At 38.3% G+C, this 26,477-nt stretch overlaps 5 protein-coding genes across 21 annotated transcripts in view; 3 read left to right on the top strand and 2 right to left on the bottom strand.

Annotated features, from left to right (window-relative positions):
* Positions 1–865: 865 nt before the first annotated feature.
* Positions 866–9,774, top strand: LOC117431545 (cell death-inducing p53-target protein 1-like). Of its 2 annotated transcripts, none has more exons than XM_058995870.1 (6): positions 866–1,021; positions 3,134–3,222; positions 3,799–3,907; positions 5,197–5,337; positions 5,962–6,235; positions 6,570–9,774. In XM_058995870.1, the coding sequence occupies exons 3-6, from the start codon at positions 3,823–3,825 to the stop codon at positions 6,679–6,681; spliced, it is 612 nt and encodes a 203-aa protein (XP_058851853.1). In that variant the 5' UTR covers positions 866–1,021; positions 3,134–3,222; positions 3,799–3,822; the 3' UTR covers positions 6,682–9,774. The 2 variants fall into 2 exon arrangements, with proteins under 2 accessions (XP_058851853.1, XP_033908449.1); XM_034052558.3 differs by having other exon boundaries at positions 866–1,024; positions 3,138–3,222.
* Positions 9,771–12,376, bottom strand: LOC117431547 (DNA-directed RNA polymerase III subunit RPC10). Its single transcript, XM_034052563.3, has 3 exons — positions 12,145–12,376; positions 11,615–11,702; positions 9,771–10,733 (listed from the first exon to the last, which is right to left on the bottom strand). The coding sequence occupies exons 1-3, from the start codon at positions 12,253–12,255 to the stop codon at positions 10,606–10,608; spliced, it is 327 nt and encodes a 108-aa protein (XP_033908454.1). The 5' UTR covers positions 12,256–12,376; the 3' UTR covers positions 9,771–10,605.
* LOC117431546 (U11/U12 small nuclear ribonucleoprotein 25 kDa protein-like) lies at positions 11,606–16,527 on the top strand. 11 transcript variants are annotated; one of them, XR_004548700.3, is made up of 8 exons: positions 12,384–12,480; positions 12,946–13,152; positions 13,276–13,366; positions 13,676–13,781; positions 14,722–14,796; positions 15,313–15,373; positions 15,927–15,983; positions 16,157–16,527. XR_004548700.3 is itself a non-coding variant. In XM_058995873.1 (7 exons), the coding sequence occupies exons 2-6, from the start codon at positions 12,955–12,957 to the stop codon at positions 15,365–15,367; spliced, it is 525 nt and encodes a 174-aa protein (XP_058851856.1). In that variant the 5' UTR covers positions 11,606–11,684; positions 12,931–12,954; the 3' UTR covers positions 15,368–15,373; positions 16,157–16,527. The 11 variants fall into 11 exon arrangements, 10 of the variants coding, with proteins under 10 accessions (XP_058851856.1, XP_058851858.1, XP_058851859.1 ...); XM_058995873.1 differs by lacking the exons at positions 12,384–12,480; positions 15,927–15,983 and adding an exon at positions 11,606–11,684 and having other exon boundaries at positions 12,931–13,152; XM_058995875.1 differs by lacking the exons at positions 12,384–12,480; positions 15,927–15,983 and adding an exon at positions 11,625–11,684 and having other exon boundaries at positions 12,949–13,152.
* A 796-nt stretch (positions 16,528–17,323) lies between these two features.
* Positions 17,324–22,313, top strand: LOC117431363 (cell death-inducing p53-target protein 1-like). Of its 2 annotated transcripts, none has more exons than XM_058995869.1 (6): positions 17,324–17,716; positions 18,584–18,775; positions 19,096–19,215; positions 19,880–19,966; positions 20,246–20,393; positions 20,888–22,313. In XM_058995869.1, exons 2-6 carry the CDS (start codon positions 18,598–18,600, stop codon positions 20,994–20,996), a joined length of 642 nt encoding a protein of 213 aa, XP_058851852.1. In that variant the 5' UTR covers positions 17,324–17,716; positions 18,584–18,597; the 3' UTR covers positions 20,997–22,313. The 2 variants fall into 2 exon arrangements, with proteins under 2 accessions (XP_058851852.1, XP_033908106.2); XM_034052215.3 differs by having other exon boundaries at positions 17,324–18,101.
* The window catches only part of LOC117431361 (myocardin-related transcription factor B-like), a 48,245-nt gene continuing 43,680 nt past the window's right edge, over positions 21,913–26,477 (bottom strand). For all 5 annotated transcript variants that reach the window (XM_058995865.1, XM_058995866.1, XM_058995864.1 and 2 more), the window contains one exon: positions 21,913–26,357. In XM_058995865.1, coding sequence (XP_058851848.1) covers positions 25,855–26,357 — 503 coding nt within the window. In that variant the 3' untranslated portion in view covers positions 21,913–25,854. The remainder of the gene's footprint in view (positions 26,358–26,477) is intronic.

Genomic DNA, 26,477 nt, shown 5'->3' with positions numbered 1-26,477 from the left:
ATGGACTGTATTTATTTATCTTAAATGTATCAATTTATTTGTATTTGTACATATGTATCAAACTATTGTTTTTATTCGCCAATGCGTACTTTTTTTATATTCAACATATCAATTCAGAGATTATTTTGCCTGGCGAATCTTTAATTTTTTCCAAAGATCGCCAAAGAAATATGGTCCAAAATAGCTGTATAAATAAACACTATGGAAAACCAAAATGTGCATTGCATAGAAAAATGTAAAGAGGTAAATGTCAAATGAAACTCTTCCACTTCGATAACTTTAAAATGGTAGGTTTTCTGGGAGGGTGTGTTAATACAATGCTGTTGTGTGCATCGCTAACATTGTAAAATTATTGATAATAAAATCAGATTGAAGCACAGCGCTTCCCAATTGTGACGTACATGTTTAAAATAATAAACTGCAAAAAGATTACAAGTCACTGGTTAAAAACGCATACATTGTTAATTGTACTGTAGCATATTTGTTGTATAGCAATCAAGTAACTCTTGGGATATGTATTGGCCAACAGCGTAATCTTAAAATTATCAAAATAATTTACAGAAATAATTCCATTGCCTATGACATTATGGAAGACACCCAAGGAAACACACTTTATAAGTGTTCATTATTAATATTGTTCAAATCACAGTATAATAAACTAAATTGTCCTGGTATGTATGTGACAGGGCTATAAATGAAGAAACGGCTGCACATTCTGTTGAACAATAGTGACACACAGCTGAAACACGTATAGCTTTGCTTTATATGTTGTTGTTTTTTATCATTATATTTGTGTAATGTTGTATTGTTATATTTTTGTAACGCTCCAGCACTTGAAGTAAATACGGAACGCGTGACAACATTACGTGCATTTCATTATCAGCTACGTCAGCAAAGGGGAAGGTGCCCAGAGGCGATCTCGAAAGGAATATTGAACAACGAAACCCTGACCTCATCTGCTAGCTGGTTGGACTGTTTACTGCAATATTCAACCGCTGCCTATACAAACAGAAATAAAAAACAGGTAACGTTTATTTACGCTATTTGTTGTAGAGCAATTTATTTATTTATTTTTTGTAAAGCTGATTTATTAGCTAGTTTAAGAACGATAGCTAGCGGTATTGACACAGCCTACTAAAAATAGGAAAACAGTGACGCTTTTGTTGTGTATATTAATAATTTAATAAATGGTCAAGATATTTAAACGTCCGTTTAAATAAAGTGTGTGTATTTTTATTTAAGATAAATATAGCTAATGGCAGTGCGTTGCCTGTGTTGTTTTTGTGTTGGTTGTTTTGTGTGTGTGTGTTGCTGTTTTTTTTATTTTTTTAGGAATACGCTGCTGTTGAAAAAATATAATCTCGATTTACTATCGTATGATTTTCACCTAATACTTTATATTGAAATAAAAATATTTTATTTGTGTAATAATAGATGAAAACCGTTTTACTAATTCTAGCGTCATGTCTTATAGGCTGAATTATTCCTCTCTGTGTAGGCTGGGTCTTGTAGTTCTTATCCTTTCTTAATTTAACGAACGTTAACCAGCTGGACTTGTTTCAGGAACTGTAATTCCCACAAAGCAGGGCGGTTTAACGTCATTTTGTTCTAAACTGAGCGAAGCTTTTAGAACTACATTGTGCAGTCACCGCAGTTTGACGCAGTTAAACTGGTGCTCATATAAGCTGTAGAAAGTACCGTCGATTTGGACGGGATTTTACGCCTTTTATCTGAAGACTGAATAATTATTCTAGTTCTTACCAATGATATTTAAAAAAACAATATAAATAAAACACATAAATATAGTAGGTAATTCTTAATAAAAATACAATATTAGTGAAATAAAGTTGCCAATAGTTGTCATTATATGAACATCCACATTTTTTTTTTTAAGTTCAAATAAAGTACAGCGATGCCATCTGAACATTGCTGAACAAGATATGAAAGCAGGTTGCCCCGCTGCTGAAAATATGACGCCATTAGATAAGTAAAGTGATGCCCACGACTAAGCCGAAGAAACAGGACCTTTTAGAACAAATACAACGAGCCCTGTGTCGTCATCCTGGGGTCCTGACATTCACTGTATACAAAAGTCTGCAACAACTGAGAGGTCTTTGTGTTTATTTCTATAATAAACAAACAAACAATTCAAAATAAGAGAGGAAATAGTTTTACATGGTACTTTAAAAACAAACAAAAAACAAACAAACAAAAAAAAACAACTCATGGTTTACTTTTGCACCCAGTTTGCCAGAAATATTATTATTATTATTATTATTATTATTATTATTATTATTATTATTATTATTATTATTATTATTAGAAATGTGTATATTAGAAATATACACAGATTGTAAATAACACCATATATTACAAATCTAGTAGTAACCACATTTTTATTTTCCACTATTCAATTATTCAGTTGTCTACCAGAAACTGGAAGAGGCATTTTACTGTATATTGCACACTGCTAACCACAATAGCTAAATTATACAAGAGATGCACAGACGAGTTAGCCAATTAACTGTGTTTGAACCAATAAGACAGTAAGCTTTGTATTGGTGTTTTCAATCACTTAAGATGCTTGACTGTAGCACCCCTTATGAGAAGTATTTACAGTGCTTTAGGGTTTTTGCTTTAGCTGCAGGATCTTTTATGAAATGCCTTCTGTGTACAAATACCTCTGAACTCCACTGATCACAGTGCAGATTGCATGTCGCTGTAAGTGTGTGATGTCTTACTTCTTTAAGCAAATTTCAAACTGAAATTACCTTAATTTTGTTTGATGTTTGCTCTTTTTATGTGCAATGGCAAGCAGACTGTAATGCACTTTGGGTGTTAAGGGCGCTGTATGGTGCAACATTTTTTGAGCGTTATATATACATTTATATACAGTAGTTCACGTCACATCAGATATGTTGCAGAATCAATTTAACAAGGAATCAATCTCTTTAGACAATGAGGTGGCCAAATCTGCTGAGGGACTGCTGGCAGACTAAGCCACATAATGTATGTTTAAGGTCATCATGTGCTGCCTGGTTGTGAATGTGGGTATTATCCACACTGCTAGGCTCTGATTAAAATATTACTTCTGTTTCATGAGTCCTAATTTGTATCTTTTTTTATTTTTCCAACAGTTGTGTTTCGCTGTGTAAGGAAGCTGAAGAGTAAAGCTGGCAGATTTTGTTAGCCTAATTGGCAAGAACCTACTGTTCTCCACCGGTAAGGATCTCTTTTGCTTTGAGAAAAGTAGTAAATGTGACTTCTGTTCGGACGTAAGTATTGTCTGGTTTTTGAAATCTCCCTGGCAACGAGGATATAGTGGAGGTGCCATTACATGGTTGTCTCAATTACATGTCTTTTGACACGTATTAGAGGTCTGCAATTTCAGTTGTGATAAAACGTGGTTAAGCATTCTTTGAAGTAGAGTTACTGGCAGAAGTTTTTGGCATGCTGCTGAAGGAATGTCAAGAGTGGCTTCTATTGTACCCAAGGCCATCTTAGCAAAAAGGGTTTTGCACAACATACAAAGCTTTAAGAAATAACTATTTAAACAGACTTTTGAAGTTGTTAGTAGTAATTAAAGCACAGCGCTTGAAAACCCACATGTGTATTTGATTCTGTTGTACCTTGGTGTGTAATAGATAATTCCATTGTGTGTTTGTCTGCTGCACCATTAAAATGAATGCTAAAATATTGAGACTTCAGGTGTCCTGAGGTTTGTAAAATGCTTTCTAAATTAAAACGGTCCCGCAGTGCATCAGTTATTGTGGAATGACGCTGATAACGTTTCTGCAGGTTGCGCTGACTGAACAGCTGAGGATGTCGAGCGATCCTCCTCCTCCGTACCCTGGGGGTCCCAGCGCCCCCCTGATGGAAGAGAAGAATGGGCAGCCGCCCATCTCAGGTACGTCCAGAGGTCTTTCACCCAAACTTCACCCAAGTTTGACCTTGCCAGTTAAGGCTTTTCTTTTTAACCAGACCTTTGTCTGAGATTCTGAGTTCCTCTGCCTACAGCTTTTGAATGCTTCTTTTTTGTATTTAAATGCAGACAGGCATTTCTTCTTTTTCTTTTTTTTTATTTTTTTAAATTTGGAATTGCCAGTTTTTTTGTTTTTTTTTTTTACCCCATTTTCTTCCCAATTTGAAATGCGCAATTCTTTTTTAAGCCTGGCTCACCGCTGCAACCTCGGGAGAGGCGAAGACAAGCACACGCGTTCTCCGAAACGTGTGCCGTCAGCCGTCCACTTTTCACTCTGCAGGCTCGCCATGCAGGTACCTTCAGAGCTACAGCGTCGGAGGACCACGCAGCTCTGGGCCACTTGCAGGCATGCACCCGGCCAGTCTACAGTGGTCGCTGGTGTGCGGTGAGCCGAGGACACCCTGGCCGACCTAAGCCCTCCCCACCCCAGGCGGCGCTCGGCCAGTCGTGCGCCTCCCCCTGGACCTCCCGTCCACTCCTGGACCTGAACCGGCGATCTCCAGGCTATGTGGCGCATCCTGCACTCCACGCGGAGTGCCTTTACTGGATGAGCCACTCAGGAGCCCACAGACAGGCATTTCTAAAATGAAGGTAGACCCAATTGAGCAGACCACTCCATCGTGTTGTGTTTTCAGAGCTTTTTTGAGTCCCTGTGCCGTTAGAACTCCACCTTAAACATGCTGTAAATATCTCCTCTCAAATACTCTTTCTAGCATAGAGAGCATGGGAGACTTTCTTCTAACTAGTGCTTTTTTTCTTTCTTTTTTTAATTAAAAACAGTCTGGAAATCCATAATCCATTCCCAATTAAAATGTGCCACTTGATGTCTTTCTGAATTAGCGTCACAACTAATTGCAATATGTGAAACGGCCTACGGAATGACCTGTTGCCATGGAAATACGGAACAGAGGTTCTTGTGTTTGAAAACAGTTGTCTTTTTTCATTTTTATAAAGCCGCACAACCTTACCCAAGGTTGAAAAGATAACCTTGTTGGAATTTGATGCAGCCACAGTTTGCTTCTTAACAACTTTTTTTTTTTTTTTTTAATGTTTTGTATTGGCAATTTTTGTTTTAACGTGGTGTTTGCTGTTTGCTGTTTTCCTGTTTCATGTTCCTCCTAGGTAAATGTACTTCCTTGTTGCACTAGCATTTTATAAAATGGATGTATACTGTTATAACACCCCATATAACAGTGTGCCTTTTCTGCCATTAGGTCCAGTTCCTCTGATGACTCACACTCAAGGGCACCCAGTCTATCCAGAGTATGGCCCGCCTCCCTACGAGCCTCCGACACAGCCTGGGTTTATACCCCCCCATGTACCAGGAGAGGGGGGCATGGCATACCCACCCTACGGTATGTTATAGCTACCTGTAACTGCTGTATCCTTGTACAGTATGAATCAGCCCTGAACAGCATGGAGTAGTGTTGTTGTTTTGTTTTTTTTTTGCTTTTTTTTTTTTAATTTAGTAGTCGCCAATTATTTTTATTGTTTTCTTCCCAATTTAGTAGTGTCCAATTATTTTTAGGCTCAGTTCACCGCTACCACCCCTGAACTGACTTGGGAGGGGAGAAGACAAACACACACTGTCCTCCATAGCGTGTGCCATTAGCCATCCATACTTTGCATTAAATTCTGCTATATGAAGTACAATATCTCTTCTAGGGAAATGCTGTAGTATTTTAGCATAGGTTATTTATATAGTATTAAACAAAGCCTCACAGAGATTGCATTATTATTACAACCTCGAACATTAAAACACAGCTGCGTTAAGCAGAGGAAAGGTGTCAACCACTTTCTTCTAGGTCTTATGCACAGACCTTCATGTACACTGGAAAAAAACAGGATGGAAAAAAGATGCATTTGTCAATAAATTCCTTTAATTTTCTAAATTATTTTTATATCTTCTTAGCTGAAGAGATGAATGATGGGCAGAGTACAGGATTTGAATAAGCCTCCTTCCTTCTTTTTCCCCCTAGCTGGGTACTACCCTCCTCCTGGCCACTTTCCGCAGCCTATCCCTGGGCAGTACGCTCCCGGACCCGGGCACTACCCCTCTCCGGGGGGGCACACAGCCACGGTGATCGTGCCGCCGGGTGCTGGCACCACGCTGACGGTGCTGCAGGGGGAGATGTTCCAGGCAGCACCGGTCCAGACAGTGTGCCCACACTGCCAGCAGGCAATCACCACCAAGCTCACACACGACATCGGCCTCATGAACACACTCTTCTGTCTCTTCTGCTGCTTCGTGGGGTGAGTGACTCTGCTGGGCAAAAGTCTTTTCATGTTTGAATATTTTGTGTAATTAAATGTGCTGTTGACAAATTGTACATGTGTACAGTATGCTCAACGGTACCTGTTTGATGTAGTCATATACATTATTACTATTCTGTTGTATGAATAAATACGAAAATGGTCGTTTGTGACACTGAACACATTTCAAATAGTGTTCACTTGGCATAATAATAAAATATTTATCCCGGCATTATAACAACTTTTATTTTGTTAAAAATGATCCACTCACTGATCATAAAAAAACCCCACATCTTTAGATATGAATCGGAAACTTGTTTGTGTGTTCCCGTAGGTGTGACCTGGGCTGCTGCCTGATCCCTTGTGTGATTGACGACCTCAAGGATGTGACGCACACCTGCCCCAACTGCAAGGGCTACATCTACACATACAAGCGCATGTGCTAACACAGTCACGCCTGGTGTCATAGCTCCCCCTTGTGGAATGTCTGTGGTAGCGACAACATTTCTTTCTTTAATGTTTTATTTCACCACCTTCACATAGCAGTGCTTTCTTCAGTCGTACTGTAGTGTTTATTAAGGTCAGTAGCTGTGAAGGCCTTACTGGGAATTAGCAAAGCTCAGCAAAAGGGTATTACAAATAAATAAAAAGAGTTTATATTTGATAAGACTTAGGCACTGTACTCTTACCTCTCAACCTGCCAAACTTCAGGGATAATGAACTTTATAAAACTACAAAATGAAAACAAAAGCAAAATGTAGGGTTTTCTTTAATTAAGTGTGGTGCAGTGTAACTGTAAAGCTTATCAGTATAGACCATAATTGGATTATCTTGCGCTTATTATAATGGACAGGCTATTGGAAGTTTTTTTTTTTTTTATATATATATATAATGGTCTATTTGAAGGTCCCCTCTTAACGCATTATTGAGGTTCCAACTACATTTCTGTTCCGTCTTAACTCGATCCCTACCAAAGTCCTTTTTTGCTGTACCACCATCTTGTCTTATCAGAGTTCACACTCAAGAAGTCATACCTGGTTCTGTTGATCAGCTACGCTACACAGCACCGGCATTTTCTGTGCCATTTCTAAAAAGGGATGTCCCTTTAATGAAGAGGCAGTTTAAGAGGTTGGGTGTCACAGAGAAGTGTTTTAATCCATAGGGAATTTTCACCTGTATTGTGTTCTTCAGTAATAATGCCATAGGCTCATTGGCAGATGTTTTATGTTGGCCAGAAGCTCACCTAATGCAGCGAACAATTTTAAGTTTTAACCGTGTATCAGAATTATCAATGTGTCAAGCCAGACTTAACATTAGAAGATAAATGCAGGAGATGTCTAATACCTATTTTAATCTGCATGAGGTTTAAATAGATGTTAACTGCACTTGCCATGCAAAACAATTCTGCTAGCCAGATAATATATAAGGTTGTAAAGGTCAGAAGCATTGTTCCCTAGTTTTTATTTTAAAGTAATTTTATTGTAATTTTTAACCATGGTAATATTTATTTTTTATTAAGTAGTGTTATACATCATATATGGCTTTTCGTTCTGTTGTCTGTTCGTAGAGTCTCGGCATCATTTCACACGCTGTACTGGGTTTGACAGTACCTATTTGCACCAGGTGGAGCCACAAGGCTAGTGCTGCAACACCTACATGGCTGGCCAGGGGTAGTACACTGTCAACATTTTACACCTAGATGTAAACCATCCTTAAACCGGGAACAATATTCCCACCAGCCCTTAAAAACACTACCGCAGAGCAGTTGAACTCGCCACACTAATAAAGGCATTAGCCAAGTCTACTTGACTTTGAGGTGCATTTTATCATCCTGTACCTCTCTGGGATAAGCCAGTTGTTTTTTAAGAGCATTTATTTGGATAACCAAGGATATGTACAGTACTGAATTAATCCCCAGTGCTGTAAAATGCTCTAAAAAATGTCTTATCAACTACTCGGAGCTACCAGTCGATGATCAAAATCTACTGGTTGTTGCAGTCTTATACAAGGGCTGTAGATGTTATTGGATGTTGGTGCAGCGTTTGATTTTTCAGCAGCTTGGAATAAGTTTATTGTTCTGTTTCAACATGCATCGCTTTCTGTTTTTCGTGCACACTTTTTATGTTCTTGGCTTTTCGTTTAGTTTGAAGTGTGACCAGAGTTTAAAAGCTCACCTGTTTTTTAAATGTATTTTTTAAGACTAGCCCAGTTGGGTGACCCTGTGAATAGATCTACTTGGGTCTTACTTATTCTGTTTAATTATCTTTATTTAAAAATAAATAAATAAATAAAACTCGGGTCCATAACAGTTCATGGGTTTGTTCAAACCAGTGCCTCAACATTTATTTTCAATGTTTTTATTTTAAAATTGCAATTCCAGTGCACTCAAAACTGGACATAATCTGGATTATTAGGACAGTGTAACAAAGCTAGCCATTAATTTTTCGATATTCATTCCAAAGTGGTAGAAATGGAGATTTACAATGGATTAATTATAAGTAGCTAACAACAGAACTAAAACCTATTTAACAATATTTTCTGTTTCTAAATCTTAAAATAACAAAGGCCTGGTTGAAACAAAACCATCATTTATGTGACTCTTATAAAATAATGTGAGACCTGCACTACTGGAGACAATTCTTTAAGCTTATAAAACACAATTAGATTGTACAAGCTGGATATTAGAGTATTCTTCAGCACCATGTGTTCAAACTGTACTGTGAATTTAGTGATTTTTGGTAAACACGTGTGGTTTTGTTTATTTTAATTTGTAGCATGGACGTACTGAGTAATATAAGCATTTGCTTTTATGTTATTACTGTATCTCTGTAGTGTTAAAAAGGGATACTTGAAAATGAGTCAACGTCCATGTGACTCATTTTCAAGTACACTCCACCCCCAGGCTACTCAATTCACCTTCAAATCGATCATATCAGTTTCATTTTGCAAATTTGAACAGTTTCATAGTCCCTTTTCTCTTATGGGAATTAGGAATGGTCTTTAAAGAGAGTAGTCTGGTTATTCTCACATCCAAAACAGAAAGCAAGACAAATTCCGTCCAGCATAAATACTAGGGTTTTGTTTGCATGTTATAGTTTTTGTTGAGAAGCCAGTGCTGTTGGATAACCAGCATCACCTTGAATTTTTAAAACCATGCAGCAGATGAAAATCCAGATCTGCTCTCCAGTGATAGTGGCTTGTAGTTTGCCAGTGCGTGTTCATGCTTTTTATGAATATTTCAAAAATCCAGGCTGGCCTCCTTTACCTTTCTAGGCTCTATACTTCTCTATATGCAACGCTAAGTGGCTTGCAGTGCTGTGGAAGAGCAGTCATGTTTATACTGGGTTGAAGAGGCACAAACGATTACAAATAAAAATGTTTGCCTTTAATCCAAGTGATGGTATTTCTTGTATGTTTTTAATGTTGCTATGTAAAATTATACTCTTGTGTAAACTGAATGATGTGAATCGGACCACTGCTGTTGCATATAATACAAAACTATTATTTTAACAATAATACAACTAATAACAACTCATTAATTCCTTGTTTTATTATTTCATATCTTAAATACACACATTTTAGATGTGTAATATTGTATAAGTATACATGTACTCAGATTGAGACCATTTTAAATATCATGACTCACTTTCAAGCGATTACTTAAAATATCAGTAACAATGTGATCTATAACCTCTGAGGTTACCAAACAGCATCATTAAAATATATATTGTGTAATAACAAATGAATAAGCTACTTGTGTGATATGCATTACAGGGCTCACAAAAACCTCACCTTGCAAACATAGCACATGAACTACATCTGAATTAGTACCATTATAGGCCTACTGTTTAAAAAAAAAAAAAAAAAAAACACATCTTCATAGCGCCACAATAGCTAAAGTGACTGACTTTTAACCTGACATTTTCTATGCCCACAACTCTACTCACACGTAGCTCAGACACATAGTGATTTCTTTCCTTACTTCCTTTCGTTAGACCTGACTAAAATTCTGAGTCTAGAGTTAGATTATCTACCCTACTTTAAATTGACATTAAAATGTTTATTCATCCGATCAAAAGTAATTAATTTTAACTTAACGGAGAGCAGAATATCCCAGGTTTGCTTCTCTCTACTTTTGTGAGCTCAGAATTCAATCAGGTGTATGTAGAACGCTCCCATTACTTTAGGAAAAAGCAACTGGTGGCACAACACCGCAATCATTTCCAAGTTGTAGTTATCTTGAATGCTTCCTTGCCTTGGTAACTTGGCTGCGCACAGAACACAGACCAGACAGTGCTTTCAGTAAGCGGTACCCATGCAATGCAAGCTGTTCTTTCATTACTCTAAGACAAGGAGACAAAGCAGGAGGTCTAGTCCCTCCAGCGGTGCCCGCATTGGAGGTTGCAGCACTTGTAAAAGGTTGTCATCGGCTCATCAGCTGATCTCGTTTGGATCTGCATGAAAAAAGCACGCGGATGTTCGCACTTGGGGCATTTTTCTGAAATCAAAACAGAGAGAGGTGGTTAGAATTATGTCACAGTAGTGATTTACTGTGGTTTTGCACTAACTGGCTTCTCTAGCCTGATTAAGGGCATTTTCAGTTGAATACACAGATACTTATGCAAATAAACAGCGTATGCTTCACCATTCTAATATTTGTTTTCATTATACTGCCATACAGAAATTCAATAATAAAGGGGTGCTACTAACATGAACCTGTATGTTCACATTAATGCCTACAGTAATGATCAGATTACTGTTCTGCACCAAAGTAAAATGATGTGGTTTTCTTTTCAATTCACTTCTAACAATGTACACATGCTCTACTCTCACAGCTGATACTCTGTAGACTAATCCACTACATTGTGATGGCGAACATTTTCCTTTTTATATTTTCAGTGTACACAGTTTGCAAGTTTAATCGCAATAACTGTGGAAGTAATGTAGAGCAGGGGTGTCCTTGGAGGACCATCCCACTTCTGGTTTAACAGGTAAATTGATATAATTAACTACAAGTAATTTATGGAGGTTTACTGTAATTGGCTCAATTAAACAATTTAGAACAGGGTTGGAACAAAGACCAGGAGTGGGAAATCCAAACTTGAACCCCCTGATCTTACAGTAAAGGGAATCCATTTCAAGGGTGGCCAAAGTTGGCATTTCTGGTCTTTGTTCCAACCCTGTTCTAAATTGTTTAATGGACCTCATTAAACCTCCATACAGTAGTTAATTCTCATTTAAACTTGTGGAACCTGGACTGGAAACGCTCTCCAGGACCGCGATTGACTACCCCTGCTTGTATTTAAATCACAGTGTTTGTTTGTTAAAAAGCTCCTCTCATCAGTGTCAGACGCGTTTCCAAGGCAGGGTCTGAATTACCTGGGGTAGAATCAACGTTTTCCCAGGCGGCGGCTCCACCGAGCACATCATCAACCTCCTTCAGCTTGGGGTATTTCCTATTGGTGACCTGCAAATGCACATAATCAAAGGGCAAAATAAAACACAGCGACGGAAACAAGACCCATTGCATAGCAGTTTGTAATAAGAGTCCTATTACCATTCCTCAAACAACAGAAAACATCTTAGGCGACATAAAATGTATACAAGCCTCAATAATAATAATAATAATAATAACAACATTCCATGTTCATATTTGTTATCCTTTAAAACAGGCGAAACCTTTTGATGCAATCTTGTGAATTCAAAGTCACAATATTGCTGATAATGCAAATGTTTAAATGCTCAGAACAAAACAGACTTACATAGGGAACCAAAATAACAGCTTACTATCGCGCAGTTTCATTACGGTAATAGATTAAATTCAAGACAACCACCAGTTAATTAAACAAGTTTAAAAAATACAAACAGTTATTTTCCATTTTAAACTGAACACCGGATATTGTATTTACCTTTCTCGTTACGTTATGAACATAAGGGCAGGTGTTGCACGCAAAACGCAAACATTTCTGCCCTTCCTCCACGATCAACACATTACCACAGGTCGGACAGAACAGCAACATGATTCACTCTGGCCAGAGAACAACAAAAATTAAACTACAATAAATGATACAGTGGTGTCCTAATAGAAAACGGTTTCTCGTGTATCTCCACGAAAGCCGGTCTGTGAGTAACAGGTTTTAAAGTCCGTCCAACAAAACCGAATCTATTTCAGTTCCAGGAAGTAGTGCTGGCTACTCAAAAGAAATGCCTGGAACCATACACCCTTCGTTGCTATTATGAAAACGGTAGAAGTGTAATATTTTTCAGAATCATGAATTGTATTTTGTTTTTTTTTAAATCTCATAGCACAGTATATTGTATTTTTTAAACACAACGACGTGTTTCCTTTGGGGTTGTTGAATAGGACGTACCGCATCAAACTAGGTGGGCCTTCGCGTGTTTTCATTTTTTACGTTTCTTTGTTTTGTTTATTTAATAATTGGTTTGACTGGTTTCATGCACTAGCAGCAGAACAAGGGAATACAAACAAACACACATTGATAACAATTACCTGGCATTACTTGATATGCCAGGTAAAACAACATATTTAAAACATGAATTATACACTGCAAGGAAGAAAATGAGTGATACAGGATGTTACCACATATCTCAGAAGCTGTATTTGATTGTATTTTAAGTGTAACACAGTTGCATTTGCAATTCTTATTTTTGTCGGTCAATTGTTTTGCGCGTAGTTACTCCCTATTTAGCAGAAGTCAATGGCAGAGCCTGTGCAGGAAGGGACAGAAGTTCTCCCTGCAAGTGTGAAAGAGGAGGAGGAGGAGGAGAAGAGCCCGTGCAAGGAAGAAGAGGAAGAGGACGAAGAAGACCTGCCCCATGCTGAATTCCTGGATATCTTCGAGGAAGGCTTGGCAAGGATAGTCCAGGACCCTCTGCTTTGTGACCTACCCATTCAGGTTTGTCCACCTCCAATAACCAAAATACATTAACAAGGAAGACAGTAGTACGTTTCTGGACGACAGTATGTCTAATGATGTATGTGGGTGTCTCTCCGTGTGAACGGTGTGCTGTCTTTCCAGGTCACGTTGGAAGAGATCAATTCCCAGGTGGCTCTGGAGTATGGCCAGGCAATGACAGTCCGAGTCTGCAAGGATGACGGTGAAGTTATGCGTGAGTGCTAATGTATTTTGTTCCCATTCTGTATAGTGGACCCCCTTTTGCATTCACATACACATAGGCCCACATGGTGTATATGTTGAAGGGTGCCCCCACTCCTCCCACAGTGTCAGCGTTATTGGTTTCTGTTGGATTGATTGGCCCCTCATTTAAAATGTTCTCATCTGTATTTATTGTAATGGCCAATGCAACTAGACCTACATTATCTGGAACTAGATGAATCTCTTAAAGTTCACTCTGAGAAGTTATCTACTGTAACGCATGCCTGTAGGACTGAGTTAACGATACCCTGTGTTCCTCCAGCGATTGTGGTGGTGCAGAATGCTACAGTGCTGGACCTGAAGAAAGCTATTCGCAGGTTCATGGAGTTGAAGCAGCAGCGAGAAGGAGGAGTGAAACACATCAGCTGGTAATTCAGTAAAACTGTGGAAAAGAGTAAAGTAATCCTATCAGAATCATGGATTTCAGCCACAGTCCTTCATTGATCTGAGTATCTATAACTTTGCACTGGGCAGCTCTTTTTGAAAGGTCACGCTATGTTGTCAACTGATGCACTGTCCCCCATGTCTTTGTAAATTCCTGTAGATACTATTTTAGTTGGTTGCCACTAGATTACCCTGCTGAAAATTCCACCACCTGTTGGTAACCACCAGCAGGCGTTAGGAATTGGTACATAGATTTGCTAGTTTCTTATAGGCTAAAAGCCCATACACAGATTTACAGCAATTAGATTCATTTAAGAGTTGACTGTAGAAAGTTACAGTAAAGTATTTACACTGATACTATAATTACAGTTTATAAAACTACAATTATTATAACTCTAAAATGACATTCATTTTCACATTTCATAGGATATTTAACCTAAACAAAGCAGCCTTTTCAAGACAATGTAATAAGGTGAAGTGGAAAATCTAAGCTATTGTTCCTGTAGTTTGTCTCTATCCAAATTAAAAAGTGGTTTTAATCATTTCAGATTGTACTTTGAGTGTTAACTATTCACACCTGAGTTTTAAAAGTTGTGGTGCATCAGATTAGCCTCCTACTGAAGCCTGGGGTGTTGCAAACCACAATGCAATGGCCTTATTTCCATCTCTGGTCTCGGTTGAGGAAAAATAATGTTCCCCTAATCTCCTGGGATAGGTGTGCAGAGAAGCAAATAAGACTCCTATTGCATAGCAGTTTGACCCACTCCAGGTATTAATACATGCTTGATTAGCCACAGTGTATAGGTAATAAGCTCAGGTGTGTCTTATTAAAGACAGTAAAACCAGGAATGGCTGCTATGCAAAGGTACTCATTTCCATCCCTGGGTGTGCATTGCTAACCCATTTCACATGCATGTTTTCAAGGCGGTATGTCTGGAGAACCTTCCATTTGATTTTTGACGGCGAGAAACTGGAAGACGACAAAATGAAACTTAAAGAGTAAGTGTGTAACCAAGAATAGTTAATCCATAACGTTACAATCTCGTCATAAGATCTTTAATTCTAAAGGAAGGGTGTGTCCCATCAACCAGAAGTATTTATCTTTTTCGAAAAATTTAAAAACTATTAAGAAAGCTAGAGTAAAAAGTTGGTTTGCTAGAACTCCCACTTCACCTTGTTTTCAGCCCTACACAAATATTTTTCATGCTCTCTAGTATGTATACATACTGTATTTGTTTGTCATATTTGCATACCTGTCATAGAAACCACAGTAGTTTTCAACACAGGAACATGAAACAGAAAACATTATCTGAATACCAGCAAACTTATTTACTTTTGTCTTGTTAAGATTAAAATGAACAAATCAGCAATTAACCTGTGCAGGAGATACATGCAATAAGTAAAACACACAAATAGCGTTTGAAATAAACATTAGGTATGATCCTAATATGAAGCGTCTATTCACAAATGTTACTGGAATATCATATATTCATTTTTTATTTTTTTATTTTACAGTTATGGCATAAGAAACAGAGATGAGGTGACTTTTCTCAAGAAGCTAAAGAAGTGAATCAGTGTAAGCCCCAATTGTTTCCATATGTTTTACCACAATAATAATGTGTTATTGTTGTTGTAGTGTATATACTTGAATAGAGGTTATGTATTGTGCTGATGTACATCTGGTTTTTAAATGTATCATTTCGTCACGATAATGCCAGTAATAAAGACTCATGGTTGTAATGCCTTGATTGGGAGTATTAGGCACACCCAGGAAAATGGGAACAAACGTTCTGATTAGAAGTTTGAGTGATTATGGAAAGTAGTATGATAGTATTCTTCAGTAATTCAGCACATTTCTCCTTGTCCTGTTCGTCTCAAGGATCTTTTATATGCAGTCTAATCATAAAGCAGTATCTCTATTGGTATACTGACCAGCTCTCTTAATAAGGGCTCTTTGTTAGTTACTGTATTATGAATTTACATATCATGAGTAATCTGATTACATGCATGCAGAATTTACATAAAGACAGAGAGGTATTTAGAAAACAAGTTACATATTTGAATGTACTGTATTTAGTACCACTCCAAATAGCTGTCTGTTTATTAGGTATATTTTGTTACCCACCCAGTTTTTTAATTTACCTGGACTTACCTGGCTGCATATAGATGTTACTTCTTTTTCTTTGGTAAGCAGCACCCTTTTATTACCCCTCATTTTATACCATATAGACTTAATGTGGTTGGCATTCAATTTGAGTATTGTGTATTTGTACCTAAGAGTTTAAGTTTTGAGTCTTTTAATGTCTTGGATGATCTATGTACACTGCTGTGTCATTTGTTTTTAATATTATTTTGCCAGATCAGAACTGGGGTTTTTCCTCAGCCAGAAGCAAAAGCAAAGGGGGAAGACCTGCAGCCACCAACTATTCCTGAAGAAAAGGATCTCACCCCAGTCTACAATGCGTCTGGATCATCAGAACACGAACAATCTGATCAGGTTTCACAGCATGTCTAACTTGCATGTGGATCAGAGGTTAGCGCTTGTGCCTCTCCATGGGGATAGTCGTGGACTTCTTGATGGGACAGGAGAGACTTTTCTAGGTCTTTTTTATGGACATATTTGTATGTGGGCAGTATCCATCAGCTTTCCAGTAGGGAAGATCAGCGGGCTTGTTGTTTGACTTAAAAGGCAGCAGATCGAAATAATTAAAATGGGAGCCCTTTCTGGCATTTGACACGTCTGTTTATTTACTGTTAAAGATGTACGTTTTCATACTGTGGTACACAAAGGACCCTATTTAATGATCTACAGTAAGCAACAACTGTGTTTAGATTGTCTGCTAATCAAGTGAATCCCCCTCCTCTAGTTCCCACAGACTCATTGTGTGCCACCTAGAATGTATGTGTAGTTTGAGTGGTGCTGGGACATCCCTGATCTGGATTGATATTGGAAGAGTGTGTGTCTGTCCCTTTGTGTTTGTGTGTGAATATGTTTCCATGAATATTTCATCATGAGAAAATCTAAGTTTTATGTTTATGTCCTTTTATGTAATAATAATAAAAATAAGATATATACACAATATAGAACAACATTAAAACATGTAAGAATAAATCATGGATTTGAATATAAACAATAACAAGTAGTTGTCATGCCATCAAAAACCTATAAATACCTCCAATGTTTTGATTGAAACACATGCTCCCTTGAGAAAGATATGTACAACATATCAAAACGTTGGGCAGCTGGCTCTTTGGGGCAGCAGTGTGGAGTAGTGGTTAGGGCTCTGGACTCTTGACCGGAGGGTCGTGGGTTCAATCCCCAGTGGGGACAGTGCTGCTGTACCCTTGAGCAAGGGTACTTTACCTAGATTGCTCCAGTAAAAACCCAACTGTATAAATGGGTAATTGTATGTAAAAAAAATAAATAATGTGATATCTTGTAAGAATTGTAAGTCGCCCTGGATAAGGGCGTCAGCTAAGAAATAAATTATATATATATATATATATATATATATATATATATATATAGGACTGACTATTCATACACAGTCTGCACTAAACACCACTTTTCTACCATCCTGAGAGTCAACACAAAAAAAGGAAGAGTGAATTTATTAGAATGCTGTCACAGATAATGCTGGGTTTCAGCCTCCAGCCTTAAGTTTTCCCTTGACAGTAACACACATGTTTTTCTAGACAGTAATACATCAAAGAGAGTGTTCGCTAATACTGTTGCCACACACCGCGTATAGGTGGGATTACTCTTTCTGTTGATCACATGTTCCAGCAGTGCAGTTGGTAAGCAATAGATGGCTGTTCAGCTCCTGGCTTCATCAGGTAATTTAAATATCCGTCCACGCCAGCCTTGTCTGCAGAGTTAACTGGGCTGCTTGTTGCTCGTCTTTCTGGAGTTGGACAGGTAAGGTATTTATTTTTTTATTTATTTTTAATTAATTTTTGTATCTTAAAACCTGCAGTGTCTTCAAAGCTACAATACAAACTTCTCATAATTGTAATATTTTAAATACATGTACATTAAAGGGTTTGTGTTTATTATTAATAACTTTATATTGTACTGAAGACTCAGTGGTGGTGGATAATTACATTTAATTATAAATAATTACATTTAAAAATAAAGAAATACTGCTTTCTGGATTTAAAAAAAAATGTATATAAGGAAATCTAGATAATTTTTTTGTTTTTTGCTGCCAATTTAATATAACGCATAATCATGCAAATAATGTGAATCACATTTTCTGTGTATAGATTATAAATACAACTATCGTGGTAAACTTGTGGAAATTGTGAGTAAAACTAACGTTTGTTTTATCCACGTGTTATGATTGAGTGTTGAAATTATACAGCATCTATACTGTTACTCTGTTGTTTTTGTAAAATGACTAGATTATGATTAGATTATTTTAGGGTATTTCAGTACAAAGTAAGAAATAAGGTGGGGATCAACAAATATAAAATGCAATACTTGGTCCTGGAGCAAAAGCGTGGTGAATTTATTTCCCCCTCAAACTAATTTTATTCAGGAGTATTGAAATTGCAAATCATTGCTTAAAATGAAGGCTTTGTAAACTACAAGGCATGTCTACATTCATAAAAAGAGCACAGTAATTCCACTTGTAGTTATTAAGCTACCAAGTAGTTTACTTTAAAATACACTGCTCCAAACATTTAAGGGATTTTCAAAGATGTGTAAATGAATACCAAGATACTGGGTGTTTCCACACGTAGTTCTAACTTCTTTTTTTTTTTTTTTTTTTTTTTTGCCCAGGTGTTGCCTCGGAGATGCCCACCGTGCAGGAGCAGATGGAGCTGGATGAGATTGAACAGGAGCTCAGGAAGCTGGCTCGGCAGCAGCAGCAGCTCCTGAGCAGGAAAGAGCTGCTCACCGTGCTGCAGGACTACAAACAAAGCACTGGCTTCATGTCCCCCTCTGACAAGAAGACATTGACCAAAAGAACAGGTTAACCAGAACACACTGCGATTCATCTGGTTTATTATGTACAGCTTCTTAATGAGCAGACAGGAAACAAGTATAAAAAAAAAAAAAACGTACAAACCTGCATATGCAGTAAAACTTCTGAAACTACTGACAAGAACTTGGTATTCTCCAATTGCAGTTGCAACCTGTAGTCGGTTTTGTGTGTGTTTGGATCATTAGCATCGTTTAAACATTTCTGTCTAATTGAACTCTTTCAAAGTGTGTAGCTGATGTACAGTTTGAGGAAAAAAAAGCAGGTGGGATTGACTGCTGTGCACTGTGATTTGTGTGTCTCTTTAAAGACTCCACTGAGAAGACGGAGCTCGAGAGGATAGATGAGCAGCTGAGAGACATTGCAGAGCAAGAGGGAGAGCTTGTGAACCGCAGGAAGGAGATCCTCTTCCCTAGCCAGTCCAGACCAGGTACTCGCAGCTCACAAGCAATGTCTTTAGTACCAATACCGTCAATCAGATGTCAAGTAGAAAAACATAGTAGTAGGGCCTTCATCACATGATTTCTTGTAAGTTTAGGGCTAGATTCTTAGAGCTGTTTACTCCAAATTTTCATTAGCATGTTTTAGATAAATTTACTTATGCAGCCATTTGATTTAGGGGCCTGTGAGTAGTCTAAAGTTGTTTTCTTATTGGCTTTAAAATGGCAATTGCTGTTGCAGTAATGATGGATTACATAGCTTTTAGAATCTAGCTCAAGTTCTGAATGATAAAAAATGGCCGGCGCTTTCTTACATTTCAGTAAGCGGTTTATATTAATATAGCAGCAGTGTGGTGTAGTGGTTAAAGCTCTGGACTCTAGACCGGAGGGTCGTGGGTTCAATCCCAGGTGGGGGACACTGCTGCTGTATCCTTGAGCAAGTACCTAGATTGCTCCAGTAAAAACCCAACTGTATAAATGGGTAATTGTATGTAAAAATAATGTGATATCTTGTAATGATTGTAATTGTAAGTCTGCTAAGAAATAAATAATAATAATAACTGTCCAGCCTGTGAGGTCAGTGGACAGGGGAGTACCACCCTTGACCAGGATCACTAGACACCTTTTCTTTCTGTGTTTTTTTTTTTTTTAAAGATTTGTGCAAAGCGAATGGTGGCGTGTTTGTTCTGCCTCACATTTCGGATCAGTTTGCAGTTGCAATACCACCACCGTCATTTCCAGGTGAGGCTCCTAACTACTGATCATGTAATATTTGAACAAGTGTCAATGTTGTTGACTTTGCATAATTCTAAATGATAATCCAGTTGTAGGTAAGTGGAGCTTAATGAAAATAAGGGTACAGTAATACTTGATGTGGTATGGGTTAGTGCAGGCTCAAGTTGTAGTTCTGAAGAAGATAGAAGGTTCACAGCACAGAGGGGGAGTCGTGATGCCGAGTGCTCCTTCAGTACCAGAGACAGGATAAGTTTGATAACTGTGTGCTGTTCTGCTTCTCCACAGCACCCCAGCTGACTCTGGATTACAACAAGCTCCCAGACAGTCCCACCCCAACGCAGTGCCCCTCCTGTCAGCAGTTTGTGACCACAGAGACTTCCAGGAAAGCAGGAAACACTGTCTGGCTATTGTGCATCATGGCAGTGATGTTTGGGTAGGTGTCACATTTATTACAAACATGTTGTTTAATAGCCAGTTTTTACCGACTTTCTCCCTGGACCACTGTGACTGTAACTACTTGATTTGCATTAAAGGCACACTGTAAAAATAGCTTCTTTGCATAATTCCCAGGTCATGTAACTTCCTTGCCGATTGCATGTTGTTGTTGTTTTTTGTAAAAGCCATAATATTAACTTGTTTAACTCGTTTCCAGCTGTTGTGGAATAGCACTGATCTTTCAACTTGCCCTGTACTGTACTCTACTGTGCAAGGACCCTTCGCTTATTCACTGCCTTCAGTAAATCATAACGAAGCACTGTAAACTGATCCACTATTTACTTCAAATGTTATTTTTAATGAAAATAATTACTTGCCATGGAATTTGAACATATTTTCTTGAACATTGTTATGCCAGCGTGGATTAATAACTCTTTGTATTGCAATAATAATAATAATAATAATAATATTCAAATCTCTTTGGTTCCTCAGATGCTTTCTTGGCTGTTGTTTAATCCCCTTCTGTGTACATGCATGTAAGGATGTGGTCCACAAGTGCCCTAAGTGTCGATCCAAAATTCAGAAAATCCAGAGGCTTTAAGAATCCAGCGAAGTACAGAACAAATTAGGACTTTGGCTTATGGAACACCCCACAGACAGCAAAATGTAGGTTGAAGGGACGAAATGTGGACGTGTACTGCAAAGTTCACCAAAAATGTTTAATTGCCACAAACTGGACAACAGCAGTGAAGCAATCTGGAGTGTTTTAAAGCTGGGATAGAATTCTAAACCCAGGACAAAGAGGTACGATGAAGTTACTTTGCATGTCTCAACAGGCACATTACAAAGGTACATTTACATCATCCGGCACCTGCATAGATTTGTAATGCACACCCCCTTTCCTTTTTAGATTTAACACATCGAGATTGATATCCATTGTTTTGCCTCCAGCAGAAATAACAGTATAAAATAGCAAGTTTCCTCACGTTGGTAACACACATGCAGTGCGTTCATATTCACACAGAACTTGTGCTGCATGTTCTCTGCTTGCCATACAATCAACCCCTTTTACTATAACTTCAAAAGGGTCTGTTCAAAATCAGTGATAAGCAGAGTTAATTTGATCAGGACTCCATGAATAACCAGTACTGCTGTGGAAATATAGTACTAGGTATTGTATGGATTACATTGGTGTTCATGAATACAATTTATTTTAAATATTTAGTCTTCTATATTACATGTACAACACACCTACATTTCTGATTTTATTAACTCAGTTAATATTTTAAAACAATATGTTCCACCCAGTTTTAAAAAAAAAACAACTAAAAAAAAACGGTGTAAAGCTTTGATCTTGTCAGTTTTTTATTTCTTAACAGCTGATGAAACTATTGGCTGTTTTCACGTATCCAGATTAGCACTAATCTTAAACTACCTACATTAACATTAGTTTGATATTAGAGCCAATCTGGGTCTGTGAAGCCAGCCATAAGAAATAGGAGACCCAGTAAATCGGATTCACAGTACATCACCAGTTTTATTGACACAAAAAAGGCTGATATATAACAAACATTTAATTTGTAACTAAACATTTGCCACTATTTACAAAGTAGAGCTCATAAAATGTGCTACATATATATATATATATATAAAAAAATGCATTACATATATATAAATCTATACACAATGTGCAAAAATGTATGGCATACAAATATGATACAGCATTCATCCCAGGGGTGCAAAGGCATTGTGGTTTTGAACCACCAACACAATTTGATTCCATTACTTGGTTAATAAATTCTGTATTTCGATGACTAAAACTGATGCCAGTTTACTGTATAAAAGGGCTCCAAACTCAAAGTTTTTGGTAGTAGTTCAGAAAGGTAGGTGACTGTGGACACAAGAGGATGTGCAACAACTTCACAAAATAATGTATTCTGACAGCAAGCAATATCGATGAAACTAAACAAGCCCCCATCTTGGGTGGGATTATTGGGCTTGGGTATGGGCGAATCATCTCCACCATTATTGCAGCTCCATGGGGGAGAGCAAGGCAGAACAAACAAGCAGGTGCTGTACCAGAACTCATTACTTATCAAACTAATCTTATTTGCGTTCTGGAAATCTCCATGTGCAAGTAAGTGCAATTATCAGACTTAGTTTAACTCTATAAATTACAAATCATTAACATAATTTTGTTTTTCCCCCAGGTTAGTTTCCTAAAGAAAATCTCTGTATGTTTGTATCAAATCTGTAGTTAGCCAAACTAGAATAGCTACATTTTCCCACAGCACACATTAAAGAGCAATTACTCCTATTTAAAACAGACAAAAACTACATTTTTTTGCAGAGAGAAGTAACTAGTTTTTGTATTTGTAACTTTTTATTTTTTAAAAAAAAAAATGAATACGATGGTTGACACTAAAAAGTTACAAATATATAGTGACACTGTCCAGATTTGAAATTTTGCCCAATGTGGTTCACCCATACCAAGCTGTTTTTAAATTTGTGTTTTTTTAAAATAATTTGTTTACCAACAAAACACATTTGCACCATTGTATTTAAAAAGTTGAAATATCTACACCTTTTGATATTAAAAACAGTATCTGTGAAGTTCAACACATCATTATGATTGTTCATATTAAGAAAACTTAACGGCATTAAACAAACAGAGAAATACCCTCTTGGACGACATCCAGGGCTCCCAGAGCAGAATAAATATATTTCTACCTGTACTTCCAGGGGAGGCTTCCTCCTGTCAAAAGCCACAACACCCTGTAGGTTACTAAATGGGTACATGCATTTATGTTGCAGATATATTGCTAGTTTTTTGTGTAGTACATGATTCAATTATCCTATCAAATTCAGGACATTTTAGTTTGGAGCCCTGAGAATGCAAATGGGTGCTTTTGGTTTCTCATCAAGATTACAAATCAAAACAACAACATCAACGACAGACGTATCTTTTTGGCATCACTACAAAACCCTCCAAAAGATCACTTCAGACATGAGGTTAAAGAACTCGAATGTATGAAGCAGGATCAGACTCTTTCTTAACAGCAGCCATGCTGCTTTGTGCATCACGATACATCACTGTCTATAGCTGTTAACTGTACACTTTATGGACAGTTATATTACAAATAAAGATTTGAAATAGCAGAATACCTCCTGAAATGTTCTCTTTTTTTGTTACTGCTTGACCATTAGGTGACATAAATGGCACACAATACAAAAATGTAACTATGGTGGTAGTTTCATGGAGAACGCCACCATAGAGCCTGATTGTCAAAACTGTGGCTTGCTGCTACTTGATCTTTCACGTGAGTGACACTTTGTTTCATAGAGCAACCCACACCCCGAAACGATGAAATATGCACCGTTATGATTCCCAAAGTCTACAGCTAGTTTAAAACAGATGTTTTCTTTGCGTTTACTTTCTTTTAAAGTAACACTTATTTTTTGATAGACAGTAATGTCATTACTGTAACGAATCCGTTATACAAAACAGTTGGGGTAGAACGCACATCTGAAGAATTAAAAAAAAAAAAAAGTTCCAGTGGTGCTCTGGTATGCATCTTTATATGTTTTTTCTGGACCTTGTTTGAACTAAACTGACTTCCAAATGCACAATGTCTTTGGGTGATAAGCAAAACTGAGGGGAACCTGGTATGAAAAATGAAAACCCCTGTGCACTGGTCTACTCCACGATCTTTTCAGAAACATTTCCCCTGCTCTCTCTGTTCTGCAGCAGTCTGCCGTTTCTTGTAAAACACTGTACATATTCTATTATAGTCACATGCTGAAAAATACATCAGGACAATGATTTGCGTATACAGGATTTAAATCTATATTTACAAGAAAAATCTACTGGCAATTCAAAGTGCACTTCCCCTTCCTGTCACATTTACTATTAGCCACAATTCTAAAGATACAATTATAGCATCCTAAACAATTATTTTATGAACAATGACCTGTGGGGGGGGGGGCAACTGTTTCTCAATGCAAGTGACAGCTTAAACTGAATGTCTGGATTTTAAACTGGGAAGTCAAGACTGAATCTATGGTTTCAGATTACAGTACCTTGTACACAAAGATGTAGGTGTGCTGTTGATACTGTATTAACCGCTCAGTGTGCAAGGCCGTAGTAGGTCAGACTACATTGCATTGAACCCAATGCTAGCATTTAATTTTATACAAACTTTTGCAACAGGGCCTTGGACAATGGAAATGATCTTGCTCCAAAGTAATGTATTATTATGGAGTCAAATTTCAGAACCAGTGCAGTCCAGTACAGTATAGTACAGTAGCACCACACACTGGCATCTAGGGTCACCCCTTCCCTCTCTAACCAACAGTCCAACCAACTTCCTTCTGTCTGTACAGCAGCTAAAAGGATAAAAAGCAGGTTATTTACAAGATTTACAAAGGCCTCTAACTGTCACAAATTTTTTTAATGCAAATTTTCCACCAACTGGGGCATCTTACCATGATCAATCTCAGTTAAAGCTCAACACCTCCAAAGCGGAACTGCTTGAGATTGGAAAAAATAAAAACAACCCTAAAGTATCCTGTTGTACAAGCTACTTTAAAAGTGGCTCCTGCCTTTACTTGATATCTTACTGGTACAGACGACAAGGGAGGATATTAACTCAAATATAGCTATAGAGACACTTCAAATCAATGGCACTGTATGGTAGTACTGTGTGCTACGGCTATACCACTGCACCTCCCTGAGCCTTAAAGCAATCCAGCTGTTCTTGCAGAACTGTGTTTGAATGACAGAGGTAAACCAAAGCATTTCATTTCTGCCTGGAAAATTCAAAATAAATACAAATAAATACCCAGGGGTGAACTCAAGGTCTCCAATTGCTATCCAGTCTCGCACGCAGAAGAGAATAGGATCTAAACCCTAAAGATGTGCCACCTGTTTCTGACAGCAGGAAGGCACATCTTTATCTCCGGGCTTAAGGTACAGGCTGCCCAGATTTGCTTGGCACACATTTAAAATAGACCAAAATACTGTCCCCTTCTCAAATGCCCAAGACCGCAGGGAGGGATGACCAAGGCAGAAAACTCTCCCACATTTCAGTTTTCAGAAGAGACCATTTGTCTTGAATCTTCTACCCTGCCACCCCTCTCACTAGGAGACAAGGGATCCCAGCTCTGACAGACCTCAATGCCATCCTTTCACACCAGACAGACTGCTGGCATTGTACTTACCCACAAACTCAAAATGCATCCCAGGTACAGAAAAAAAAACAACTCAACAGGATCTATATTTACAAAACCTGTTGGCGTCTCCATTTCGAAACTTGAGCTGAAATGAGGCCAGACGCCAGCCTAAACACTTCAGCATCTGGTTTTGTTTCATTTTAGAAAAAAAAAAAAAAAAAAAAAAAGTGAAAGGAACAAACTAAAACAACAAGCATCTGTTTGGAGAGCCAGAGAGTTGCACCACTTCATTCCCAGGGTAGCTGGAGGTTGTGAGTGTCCAGAAAGTCCGAGAAGACTCCCCCGGGCGGGGCCATGCCTAGAGGGGCCAGACTACTAGACGGTCCGGGTACGGTAAGGTCCAGCCACTCCATATTATCCAGATTAGGGTCGTGGAGGTCAAAGCCAACACTGGGCCCCCTGTCTGTGGAGAACGGCAGTTCATGGATGTCCATGGGGGAGTGCGGTTGACTCAGGGAGCCCGACTGGCTCAGCAGTTGACTCTGCAGGTCCTCGATGAGGGACAAGTGCTCTCGGCTGGAGCCGAGGTGGGGGGCCCCGTCCAGGAAGGCCTCCAGTTGATTCTCCGAGGCGAGCGAAAGGCTGGAGACGGGGTCGAGGGTCAGTGAAGGGGCCATCTGGACCCGTTGGGGTGGGCGGGACAGCACAGTGTTGATTGGCAGGGTGGTGATGCTGGCAGTCACAGGCATCAGCTTGGTAGGGGACTCCTCCCTCAAGAACGGAGAAATCTCTGTGGGGGGGTAGGGGGTAATTATTATTCTTTCAATTCATAGTATGCTCCAAAACATTTTAGCGGTGTGCCCTTATATTATTGTAACTCGACTGAATAGCCGCATACAACATAGAAAGT

Source organism: Acipenser ruthenus, chromosome 22, assembly GCF_902713425.1.
Source record: "Acipenser ruthenus chromosome 22, fAciRut3.2 maternal haplotype, whole genome shotgun sequence".
Classification (NCBI taxonomy): domain Eukaryota; kingdom Metazoa; phylum Chordata; class Actinopteri; order Acipenseriformes; family Acipenseridae; genus Acipenser; species Acipenser ruthenus.
This window is presented reverse-complemented; position numbering and strand designations above follow the sequence as displayed.

What these genes read in the sequence shown, in the direction of transcription:
- LOC117431545 (XM_058995870.1), top strand. Translation starts at nt 3,823, where the DNA reads ATGTCGAGCGATCCTCCTCCTCCGTACCCTGGGGGTCCCAGCGCCCCC. An exon ending in TGGGCAGCCGCCCATCTCAG is followed by an intron (nt 3,908 to 5,196) that starts GTACGTCCAGAG and finishes TTCTGCCATTAG; the next exon opens with GTCCAGTTCCTCTGATGACT. An exon ending in CTCTTCTGCTGCTTCGTGGG is followed by an intron (nt 6,236 to 6,569) that starts GTGAGTGACTCT and finishes GTGTTCCCGTAG; the next exon opens with GTGTGACCTGGGCTGCTGCC.
- LOC117431547 (XM_034052563.3), bottom strand. Translation starts at nt 12,255, where the DNA reads ATGTTGCTGTTCTGTCCGACCTGTGGTAATGTGTTGATCGTGGAGGAA. An exon ending in TTCATAACGTAACGAGAAAG is followed by an intron (nt 11,703 to 12,144) that starts GTAAATACAATA and finishes GTGCATTTGCAG; the next exon opens with GTCACCAATAGGAAATACCC. An exon ending in AAACGTTGATTCTACCCCAG is followed by an intron (nt 10,734 to 11,614) that starts GTAATTCAGACC and finishes TTTTGATTTCAG; the next exon opens with AAAAATGCCCCAAGTGCGAA.
- LOC117431546 (XM_034052562.3), top strand. An exon ending in GGATGACGGTGAAGTTATGC is followed by an intron (nt 13,367 to 13,675) that starts GTGAGTGCTAAT and finishes GTGTTCCTCCAG; the next exon opens with CGATTGTGGTGGTGCAGAAT. An exon ending in GACAAAATGAAACTTAAAGA is followed by an intron (nt 14,797 to 15,312) that starts GTAAGTGTGTAA and finishes TTTATTTTACAG; the next exon opens with TTATGGCATAAGAAACAGAG.
- LOC117431363 (XM_058995869.1), top strand. Translation starts at nt 18,598, where the DNA reads ATGCCCACCGTGCAGGAGCAGATGGAGCTGGATGAGATTGAACAGGAG. An exon ending in GACATTGACCAAAAGAACAG is followed by an intron (nt 18,776 to 19,095) that starts GTTAACCAGAAC and finishes GTCTCTTTAAAG; the next exon opens with ACTCCACTGAGAAGACGGAG. An exon ending in CCCTAGCCAGTCCAGACCAG is followed by an intron (nt 19,216 to 19,879) that starts GTACTCGCAGCT and finishes TTTTTTTTAAAG; the next exon opens with ATTTGTGCAAAGCGAATGGT.